This window comes from Carettochelys insculpta, chromosome 9, assembly GCF_033958435.1.
Source record: "Carettochelys insculpta isolate YL-2023 chromosome 9, ASM3395843v1, whole genome shotgun sequence".
In the NCBI taxonomy this organism is placed as follows: Eukaryota; Metazoa; Chordata; order Testudines; family Carettochelyidae; genus Carettochelys; species Carettochelys insculpta.
This window is the reverse complement of record NC_134145.1, coordinates 44,064,131-44,076,227: the sequence shown is the minus strand read 5'-3', so window position 1 is coordinate 44,076,227 and position 12,097 is coordinate 44,064,131. Positions and strand designations below refer to the sequence as shown.

General features: G+C 43.6%; 1 protein-coding gene across 1 annotated transcript in view; it reads right to left on the bottom strand.

The window, feature by feature from the left end:
* Window positions 1-202: 202 nt before the first annotated feature.
* The window catches only part of STXBP3 (syntaxin binding protein 3), a 63,206-nt gene continuing 51,311 nt past the window's right edge, over window positions 203-12,097 (bottom strand). Inside the window, exons 17-19 of the mRNA XM_075003585.1 lie at window positions 11,404-11,489; window positions 8,671-8,819; window positions 203-985 (exon numbers count right to left, since the gene is read on the bottom strand). Coding sequence (XP_074859686.1) covers window positions 885-985; window positions 8,671-8,819; window positions 11,404-11,489 — 336 coding nt within the window. The 3' untranslated portion in view covers window positions 203-884. The remainder of the gene's footprint in view (window positions 986-8,670; window positions 8,820-11,403; window positions 11,490-12,097) is intronic.

The window sequence follows — 12,097 nt, the reverse complement described above, 5'->3', positions numbered from 1 at the left end:
CCCACCTTCATATCAGTAACACCGGTAATGTGGGACTACCTTTAAAAGGTCAACCCAAATAATAGTCTCCCTCTCTCACACATCTACCCACCCTCCTTTCACACACCAAAATTTGAGAAGGGCTCAGATTCTGCATATTTTTAAACATAGTGGAAGTCCTAAAAATACTCTTCATGCACTGAATCATTTCTTAAGGTGGACAAGCACATTCTCCAGAGTTCTTTATTGAAGTGAAACCATTTTCTTTTAGTACTTACATGATTAATTCCCATCCCCTCACAATCTACAATCTGAAAACACCACCACAAAATAATACTTTACCCTAAGATTTTTCACAAGACCATGTACATTTCCATGTTTAATAGAAATTGTTTTAATTCAGTTTTACATATTGCAAAGGACATTGCACTTATGTGAAATAATATTACAACAGGTTTATGTTTACAGCTTTGAAACCTCTATATTTAAGTCTGGGACCTTTTATGTCAGTTTCAGAAAACATCTCCAGTTTTCACTATACAAAATTTCCACAATTAGTGAGAAAGCCATTAATATATATATACAAATATGATGATTTCTAAACTCTCCATTATTTGTTAGTGGTGAACATGCCATTTGCAGAAAGCATTTTACAGTGAAATACTATCCATACCCCATACAATATAAAAACAAGGTGTTACACTTTTCCCTCTTCTTCCTGCTTCTTACTTAAAAAAGCAGCATCAAATTGAAATTGTAAGAAGATACTCTATTGGTTGACGGTGTGTACTGTCACACACACGACTGGAAAAGTTAATTCTATAAAAATATTTACATGCTATTTATATTAACTGAATCTCTTAATAAAATGTTTAGTTCACCGCCACCAAAACAGTACTTGAACATTAGAGTTTCTCTTCATCCTTAATGCAAACTGTGTCCTTTGGTTTGTTAAGCATCTTTACATCATCCAGCAGTTTTTTGGGTGTCAAAATATGCGTGGAACCTGGTAAAACAAATACACTTTAAGATGGATGCAGTTAACAATGTATAATTTGCAAACATCAGTGTGATTTATTATCAAATCAAAATTGTGTTGTGGTTTTATTGTATCTTACAGTAGTTTAAAATACTTTTATGATTTTGAAGCTAAACAAGAAGTGATTATGGAAGCAAATGCACCTCCTGTGCCCAAAAGAGGGGATGGCTTTGTATCAAACAAGAAAACAAAACCTTGAGAAGCCTTCAAAAATTGCACTCTTCCTCCTAAACCACATGAGCTTGACAAAGTGCAGAATAAGGCTATGTCTACACTACATGATGAAGTTGCTATTAAGGCAATTAGCTTGATTTCACAATGTCTTCATTTACAACCTTCTTCACTGTCTTCACTGTAAATGCCATTAGCATGATTTTAGGGAGCACTAAGGTCGATATTATTATGCCAACCCTGTGAGTTGGTGTAATGCCAAGTTTGAATTTAAAAGGCCGGATTAATGCTAATGGGGAAACAGCATTTATTTAAATTGACTTTACTGGCCTCCAGAGATGTCCCAAATGTATTTCACAATGCCCCACAGTTGTCCCCTCTGACCGCTTCCATCTCCGCTACTCCCCAGGTGGGCAGGAAGTAGGTAACAGGAACCCCATGAATTTGAATTCAGCACCAGGAAGCCCAGGAACTTGAAGTGGTAACCTGGGCCCATTTTGAATTCATTTCTTTATGATCAGTGGGGCGATCACATCTAGCCATGAAAAAATAGCCCCAACATGGGGTGATGGCTTCTTCCTCCACAGGATATGGCAGGAGAGGCCAAGATTTTTTTCAGCGCTGGCACCAGCACCGCCACACCACATGGCTGCTACACTGTAGGTGTCAGGCTCATATTAGAGGCCCAGAAACTTTTCTACAGTTCACATTGGTACAGAGGCAGTCCTGCCCCTTCCCTACAGGTGCCATGTAGTTTGGGGTCTATCCCCCCCACCCAACCACATCATGTGGTTAGCCCCCAACCCATTAAAAGCACATGCCTGTGGTGCAGTACAGACCATGCTTCCAGACAGCACCATGTCCTTGCTTATGTGTGGTGAAGGCTCCAAAGGCAAGAAAGATTTTCAAGGGCTGGCTGGCTGTTGCCAGGGGAAATCTCCCCTCAGGGCAATGATTTTCAGGGGCCAGCCAGCTGTCACTGGGGAAAGTCTCACCCCATGGCAAAGATTTTCAGGGGCTTGCTGTGGCTGGTGCAGGAGGGGGGCATGGTGGAGGCACCAGATTTAACAGGAGCCTTTCTGGAGCTGGATGGCCCCTCATAGACAACACAAGTTGAAGAGCCTGGATGGCCCCTCATAGGCAACATGAGCTGGGGAGCTTGGTCTTTGCTATGTTTTCAGTGGAGCAGTACGTGCCAGGAGGTTGGCAGAAAGCCCCTCGAGAGACAATGGCAACTGGTCCCTCAGCTATAATCCTCACCCATCAATGTATGTGGTGGGGACTGCCCCCACATTCAATGATATGAAGAGCTGCCCCCTGGACCACCCCCCCACCCCCGAGAAAGCACCTGAAGGGACCACGTCAACCAGTCCTTCAGCTTCTACCCCCACCCTATAGAGCAAACAATCATACCAAAGTAAGCTTTGGAAAGTTGGCTCCCTTTCAAGGAAGCTTGCTTTTAGTGCACAGAATTGTTTCCATTATTATTTGCAGTTCAACCAGTGAATCTACAGCATGTGATTTGAAGTTGGATTAACAGATAGTCCACAGCTTTCTTTCAACCAGTAACTCTCTGAAAACCAGTATGTGTTTAAATAAGCACCCTTGCTTTTCCTCAAAAGCTTTAATAAATGACAGAAGAAGAACACCGCAAGCTATAATCTGTTCCCATAATATTTTCAGAGGATGTTTCATCTGCTGTTTGTAAAATCTTGGATAATTCAGTCATAAAAGCAAGATATATCAGTTAAGTTGGTGGTCTTTGTTGATGCTTTCTTTCCAATTTTTGTTTATTTTTGTACATTACTTATCAAAAGTCTTCCTTAAGACAAGTTATACCGTACTCTGGTTTCCATGGGGGGAAGTAGCAGAGGGACCAGTCAACATGGCATAGTCACCTGGGTGATCCCAGAGCATACACACATTGTGATTCCTTACTTTCACTTCTGGAAAAATGTCTGTCTGCTTTCCATGGGAGGGAAATGAGGGCAATACAATGTGGAAAGATGACACCACAGGCCCACGCATCACATGCATTTTTTTCCCCATACTGCACCACAGAAAAACCCATAATGCTACGGAGCTGAGGGAACTGTGGGATAGGTTTCCACAATGCACTGCTGCAACAGTCAATCTTTGGCAATCTAGTGTGGCAGCACTAATTCAACTTTGTGGAGACGCTGCAGGGAAGCTAGGATACTCGAATTTGAATTTATAAAACCTAGCCTTACAAAATCAAATTTAATAAAATCAAATTTATCTCGTAGTGTAGACATAAGCTAAGTGTCTAAGAGCATTATGCTGTGCTCTTCTGCAAACCTATAAACCTCTCCCCCCAACCGTTGACAAAATGTAAGCATCAGGAAAAGACAGTTACCTGTTCCGTAACTCGTGCTCTTTGAGATGTGTTGCTCACGTCCATTCCAAGTTGGGTGTACACAGGTAACCACCCAGTTGCCGGAAGATTTTTGCCCTAGCCAGTAGCCATAGGGTCGGTGCAGCGCCCCCTGGAGTGGTGCTGATATGGCAACCAATATATGCACCGTTACAAGGGAAAGTGAGGGCTGCTGTGGGGCAAAGGGATCAACTGTACATGCTGAATCACCTGCTCCCTGGAACCACCCTTGACTACCCAGTCATCCAGGTATGGCAACAGCTGCACCCCTTGCCTGCGCAGATGCACTGCAACTACTGCCATGCATTTGGTGAAGACCCTTGGCGCTGCAGACAGACCAAAAGGCAGCACTGTGAACTGATAAGGGTTCCCATCTGCCACAAACCTGAGAGACCTCCTGCTGTAAATTGAAATATGGAAATTGACATCCTGTACATTGAGAGCTGCAAACCAGCATTGGGAGTGTGAGACCCAGGAATATCATACAAAATTTTATTTATTTCACAAACTCATTGAGACCTCTTAGGTCCAGGATGGGTTTCAAGCCCCGATTTGGTTTCAGAATTAGGAAAAACCAGGAATAAAACCCCTGTTCCCTAAACCTGTGAGGAACTACTTCTATGGCGCCAAAACCCAGGAGGAATTGCAATTCCTGCCATAACAAGATCTTGTGAGAGGGGTCCCTGAAGAGGGAAAGGGAAGAGGGCTGGGAAGGGGTGTACGAAGAAAACTGAATAGCATAATCCCTCTCTACCATGCACTGGCCCCACCAGCGTGTCATGATGCTGAACCCCGTATGGTAAAAGGGGGATAGGCAGAACAAAAAAAGTGGGGATGCTAGAGTGGGCAAGATCAGTCTGACGCTCTCGACCGTGCCATCAAAACTGAGGCTTGGGTCCCTGTGGGCCCTTTTAGTCATTTTGAGGTTGTTGGCCTGAACGCCAAGGGCCTGCCCTTTTCCGCCTTCTACTGACCTCCCTTTGCAGCAGTGGAAACTCTTTGCTGAGGGTGGGGGTTAAAATGCCTGCGTTAGTTGCCAGGTGTTTGCAGGCCCAAGGAGCAGAGGGTAGCCCTAAAGTCTTTCAGACTATGCTGTCTTTTATCTGTCTTATCTGAAAATGAGGTAGAGCCGTCAAAGGGGAGGTCCTGGATCATCTGGTGGACCTCATGAGGCAGGCTGGAAACCTGCAACCAAGCCTCCCTCCACATTGCTGGAGGCCATAACCCCTGTGACAGCATCCAATGCTGGCTTGAAATCAGTTTGTTCTCCTCCACCACAGCTGCGAAGTCCTGCTTGGCTTTAGGTGGCACCATCTTAGAGAAACTTGACAGGGTGCTGACTATATTATAAGCACACCTACTAACCAGAGCCTGCTGCTTTTCAATTCTTAATTGCAACCCTCCCATTGAGGTCCAAGCATTTAGCTTCTGTATTTTTCGGGAAGGGACCCTGGAGAACCTTGGTGCTCTCTATGGTTAACAGTGCCCACTACCAGGGAGTGAGGTGGGGGGGAGGTGTGAGAACAAATGTTCATTGCCCTGGGATGGGACAAAGTACCATCTCTCATTCCTATGGGCTGTAGGAACGGCAGAAGCAGGGGTCTACCAAACCTTTTTAGCCATAGTGGCAATTATTTTGATTATGGGCAGAGCACCCTGGTGGGGCCTGTGGAGGACAAAATGTCCATGACAGGGTCCGTTTCATCCCAGACCTCCTCTGCTTGCACCCCCAAGTTTTTGGCCACTCTCCGAAGGAGCTGTTGAAAAGGCCTGCCATCCTCCAATACAGGTGAGGCCAATGAGCCCACCACCACCTCATCAAGGGAGGAGATGATAGCCCTTTTGCCTCTATTTGGACGGGAAGGGCAGTAGTGACCTGTTCAGGCACTTGGCCCCTATGGAACTTATGGGCAAAGCGGGCACCATAGGCGAAGCTGGCATAGGCACAAGCTGGCCAGAAAACTCTGCAACAAGTGGCACAAACAGCACCATTACTGTTCCCTGCACTTGAGTCAGTGCTGATGCCTGGGCTAGTGCCTGCCCCACTGGCACCCAAGGTACAATTACGGCTGGCGTAGACACCGAAAGGGTTCAGTCTCGCTGAAATGGTGCCAACGATGGTGCTGAGGTTGATGCTCACAAGAAGATATAGGCAGCTCCACAATGACCACCGCTTCCTGTGGTGGGGGCACCCGGTGATGCTGATGGTGCCGAGCGAGGGATCGGCGGGGTGCTCGGCACCATTAAAGGTAATCCAACAACCTGGCTCTGCACCTCGTAAACCCACGGGGTTCAGAAGGGCCACTGCTGAGTCGCCTTCAAAGCCAGCAGCCAACCCGTATCGTCTGAGTGACGACTATGGTGCATGCGATGGCTATGATGCAACCTTCTCAAGCTCACGCTCCGTCCAGAGCTCAAGCAGAAGGAGTCCAACTCCGATGCTGATTCAGAAGCAGATGACCACAGCGGTGCCATTGGAGTCGGCACCGATGTCATGTGCCCCAAGGACGTAGCCGGTGCATAGGGCACCTGAAACTGGCCCACAGTCTGCTGGGTTGGTACCGGCATGCTTGGCACTGAATACAGCGTCAGTGCCAGCATCAACATGAGCACAGGAGTCAGTGCCAGTGTCATGTCCACAAGCCCTGCTTGCTTTGTTTCAGTGGTACAACGCCTGTCCTCCATAGATGGAGAAGGACCCGGACCCAGCATCTGCAGATGTCCTTGTGCTGCTCGAAACATCTCCGTCATTAAGGGGAAGTCCAGCATCTGCAGACTCCCACTCCATACAGGCTTCAACGGACACCCCTCCTGCTCTTCTGCATTGCACACCTGAGCCTTGGACTTGAGGCCTCCCAATTTTGACTTTGGCAAGCAATGCCTCTCGTGCCTCCTCCTCTTCATCGGCACCAGTGATTGATTCCTATGGCACCGAGAAGGTGATGGTGCCTGCACTTGGTGCCGGGAGTCCTTGGGCGGCACCGTGGTTGATGGAGCCAGTGCACTTTGCACTGAGGAGGCTCCACTCTCTGCTCTTACTGGAGACTCTTGAGGCTTAAGCGGTGCCTCTATTAAGAGTACTTTAAGGTGCTGGGCCCCCTCTTTCAAAGTTCTGGGCTTAAAGGCCTTACAAATTGGACAGTGATCACACAAGTGTCCTTCCCCCAAGCAAATCAAAGGGGCTGAATGGGGGTCACTTTCGGGCATACATTTGCCGCATTCTGAAGAAGTCTTAAAGCCTGGGGAGCCAGGCATTCCCCAGCCCCGAGGGGGACAGAAAGCCCTGCCTCAGCTATTAGTTAAAACATGACTGACTATCAAGTACTAAAACTATTTACACTTCTTTAAGAGCTATTTACACTACAATAGGCTACTAGCTAAAAATCTGAGCAGAAAAAGCAAGAGCTCCAATGACTGGTAGCACAGTGAAAAGGAACTGCGCGGCGGGCTGGGGAGGGGTCTCAGGTGGTGCATATATTGGTCACCATACCCCAGGGAGTGCCACACCAACACTATGGCTACCAGCGAGGGCAAAATGTTTCCAGCAACTGGGCATGTACCTGTGCACACCCAACTTGAAATGGACATGAGCAATCATTCAAAGAAGAAGAAAATATTCTTCCCTCAACCACTTTTGGGATTATAGGAGGACCAGGGATTGGAGCTGTGCTGTACGAACCATGACAGCCATCCTTTAAGAGCAAGGCAGGAGTGGTCTGGGCAGTGAGGCATGGGATATTTTGCCTTCATCTCAGTAGCCTAGGGACCTAACAGGTTAGCTCACCTGTAAAATGTATTTTGTTACAATGTGGCAAATACCCAAGTGTAGGTTATTGTTTTATCAGAGAATCCTGTTGAACCCAAATTGGAGGTAAGTTTAGGATCTCTCTCTGAAAAAGGTAGGGAATGGAGCTGGGATTCTAGTGTCTGGTGTAGTAAAGAGACTACCTCCTTTTCCCCATTCCATTAACTCACATGAGGTGGTAAGAACCAAGAAGCTGTGCTAGGATCAGGTTAACTGAGTGGGGGTGTGGGAGGGGGATGGCAGTCCATCAGGAATAGATTAAAGAAGACCGATGACCAGCAGTAGGTGAGCTGTTGACAGATGGTTTCCTGATGCGTCACTGAAAGCTGCAGCCTAGTTCAACCACATTCCTGGTGTCCTGTCTTTCCTTTTGTGGTGTCTGAGACAACAACAGCTGCCATTATGCCCTTTCTCAGAAACACTCACTCAGCTCTGTACACCAGACTTTTAAAAAAAAACCACTAGGAATTTTTACTCCTCTGATACATACTATAAGATTTTTAGCTGTTATCTAAACAGAGCAACAGCAGCAGGTAGAATGGCTACTTCCAATCATTTCTGTGGTAATCTTGTCGGGTACCTTGAAACAACCAGAGCCCACCACAATTTCTAGGGTTATAAGCAGTCCTTCAGATGGACTTCATCAGAAGTAAATGACTGACCCCCGACAAAACAGCTAGAAGAATGATGCCAAAATTCTGGACCACGCAGCTGCCATTCCAGTTATTACTGCAGAAAATTTTCTAAATCAGTAATATTTTTGCACTACTCTGATTTATATTTTCCAATTTCAGTTGGTAACAATAACTGCAACATGTTCAGTAGTGGGCTAGGTGCAAGTGAATGCAAAGATTAAACAAAACAGTTGTAATGAGAATCACTGTAATGGGTACCTTTAGTGGTTCAGCTGCATGACTCCCATGAGTCATACATCTGATTGAGTATTTTAGAAATTAGGATATTATATTTTAGCAGCAAGACTAAGGTCTGAATTGTCTCATGTTGGTTATCAATTTTCCTTTAGGAATTTTCAAGGTAATTGTTGGAACATGTCATCTTAAACAAAGAAACTAAGGTTACCAGCCGTAAAGGACCAATGCAGATCTAAGGATACTGCATGTCATTTCAAAAGAGCACATATTATACGTTTATACAGTATTATACTTTTTTGAGACTGACCTTGGAGACACAGGAAAATATACCTGTGTTTTTGAAACACATTTAAAAATTAGTCACCATGAGGCTCAAATAAAGCATCTCATCTTCCCAATACAGGCTTACCGATTATTACTTCACAAGACTTGTAGGCTTGAGAAACTTCATAAGCACTACGTGTCTCAGAGTATGTGATGCCTCCAATTACGAAAACAATCAGCTTTGAACCACTCTTTCGCTCATCTAGGTAACTGGTCTTGGGTTTCTGGCGAGCACTGAAAAACAGTTCATAAGAAAACCATGACCACAGTGATATACTGCATCTAGTTTCATCATCCATATCATTGAATATATTCATAAAATGATAGAAAGTTTCCATGTTTGCAGGTCACCATAGCTTTCAAAAGATGAGACTGGGAGCTTACATTCATCATTTTAATTGACACTAAAAATTACAATCTTAATTAAGATCCTGGATTTATGGCTTATTACCACAACCTGTAACCCACTAACCCCTCCCCCCTTTTCTGGCCCTATGACAGCAGAGGTGTTAATGGAATGGTCCCTTAGGATGTGTGTTAGCTACTTATATTAAACAAATCTGTTCTATGTCACATTTAGCTGTGACACTGATTGCCTTTCCAAGACCTGAAGAACAGCTCCTTCTAATTCAAAAGCTTCTCTCTTTCACTAACAGGAGCTTACAAGGTCAAGAGAGAAATGTGAGATATACCTAGGCTACAGATCTATATTTCTCAATAAAAATGTATTATCTCATCTACCTGGTCTCAGACAATCTCCTTACAAGTCTGACCAACTGACCATTTAAAAAAACAAAACAAAAAACAAAGAAAAAGTGAAGTATTTTTCACAGGTGTGTAGTACAGTATCTTTTGACTCAAATTACAGTTGGACAAACTGCAAGTTGCAATTACTTAAATTTTTTGTTACAAAAAGTATAGTATACCATAAATGCAAGTCTAAAAACTACAGTTATCACAAAAAAGAAAAGGAAAATAAATTCAAGAGAGAAATGTGAGATATACCTAGGCTACAGTTCTACATTTCTCAGAGAACAGCTTGAGAATTCTGAATGCAAATCCCCAGTTACACCTTTCTCGAAAAACGTGTTATCTCCTTTTAGTCAGACAAACATCACTGCAACCTGTCTCAGTACCTAGCTGTAAACACCATTATGGTCATCTGCTGAACAATTAAAAAAGACCATCAGACATTGTGGTAGAGCTGCTGGAGGACTGTAAGGGACACAGGCCACGAAGTCTCTACATTTGCACTTTGTTGAACTCAGTAGATCAACAATGGCTCAGCGTCACTCAGGGAGGTGGTGTTACAGGATCACATTAACAGCATGCTTTGTATCACCTGGAGACAAATACGAGCGTAATCACATGCACACAGACCTGCCACCAGAGAGAGACAAAAGGGACAACTGCCCTCAAGCCAAACATTTCAAAGGGGCCTGGAGCTCCAGCGACTGCTGCAGCAACAGCAGCAGCGGCGGCAGTGGCCAGAACTCCAGGCCCCTTTGAAACGCCGCAGAGTGCTGTGCTGCCACTCCACATTCATGTTGAATAGTAACAGGAGATAGTATTTAAAGTGCTACTGGGCTGCTTTTTTGTTTTGATAGAATACAGACTAAGAGGGTTAACAAAATAATTTATTCCGTGGTGAGCTTTCACCTAATAAATTATTTTGTTAGTCTTTATAGTGCTACTGGACTGCTTTTTTCTTTTCACTGCACATTCAGTGTGTGTGTGTAGGTGGGGTGCAGGGGATCCCAGGGCTCGCTGCTATAAGCCATACCCCTTCTGCCCTTGGAGGGCACAGAGACAAACCCCGCTCCCAGCAGCTGTTGATGCCCCTGCATGAACAAACAGAACAACGAAGAAAACTTACATTGCTCTAACCATGTAGTACAGACCAGGCCTTAGGCAATGCCAGTTCAAAGACAGCAGTCTCAAAGAACTTGCCTCTTCTAGACTCCCCAATCTTGAATTCCTTAACCACTAACGTCCCAAAAGACACCCAATGTCATGTGTGACTAGACAGAAAATTGTGCCCCTACCTATCAAAGACCTGCCAAAAATCATCATTTGTGACATTCCACAGTGGACTTGTGCTGAAGCCAAACATTTAAAAAAAAAAAAAAAAGCTAACTGGCTCTTTGCAAAGATTCACTGAATATACAACCCCACCATAGCTACTATACTCTCCATACTAGCTGTCCATTAAATACAGAATTCATTTGATGATCACTGATAGCTGAAGACTTTCATGGGACTGGTCCTAGCTTCCAGCAACCACCTCTCCCCCTGCAGCCACTGACTTCCAAAAAAGCTAAATTTCATTAGGATAATTAAGTTGTTTAGTAAAAGGAGGCCTGAGTGTATGGTAGAAAAAGTTTTAACAAAACAGACTTTACTGTTAAGAAAAAATAATGGGGACAGTCACTTTCAGAAATAAATACAAAAAATTTCTTCAGCCTATTAGACACACAAAACATGCACATATGGAACACCACTTACACTAAATACTTTGAGATAACATTTGAAAAGGTGACAATTCTGGTTCAAAATGTTATTTTTATATTTTAAATATGTAGAAAGCACTCTAACTAAAATTACAAGTTATGTAATTAACCAGACAGAGGCTCTAACAGCAAAGCTCCAGAGAATTTCAGATGAACTGAAATGCTTTTCAATATATTTCACTTTATACTAAATACATTACTTTGGCTCTTATTGTGCATTATTTCTAAAAATCGAAGTTTACAGACTGCATACAAGAAAACATAACAAGAATAGTAAATAATCCTGAATGTAAATTGCAACAATTTACCTTACAGCTCCTGAACCATTCCAGACTGCAGGACCTTGAGAACAGTAAGGCCATTCTTTTGGATCTAGTTTGTTTTCTATAGCATCCTGAAGGGAAAAATATTAATCAGTTATGTTAACTTGAAACATACATATACAACCCCTCACAAATGTCAACTCCTGACAAGCAATAAGTCAAATGAATTTCACAAGAACCAGTGCTCCAATTGTAAAAAAGAGACCCCCCCCCCCCACACCATATTTAATTGTTGTAATACTGCAAATCATTCGTGACTTAGGGTATGTCTACGTAGCAAAGGTATTTCAAAATAACCATCATTTCAAAACAACTCTGCTAGCATCTATATAACCCAACTGCTATTTCAAAACAATTCCAAAACAACAGGTGGCTTATTTTGAAATGGGTAAACCTCATTGCAAGAAGAATAGCACCAATTTAAAAATACCTATTTTGAAATAGTGCTACGTAAACAGGGAGTAGAGCCTATTTTGAAATAAGCTATTGGGTGTTCAATGGCTCTGTTTCAAAATGAATTATGGGCATAACAGCATTATTTTGAAATAAGCTATTCTAAAATACATCCTTCCAAATAGTTTATTTCAGGATAATGCTGTTGTGTCGACATACCCTTAGATTCCACGTATCCTCACAAGTAAGAAAAACAGAGGGAAGTAATTCTATGTAATTTTTTTAA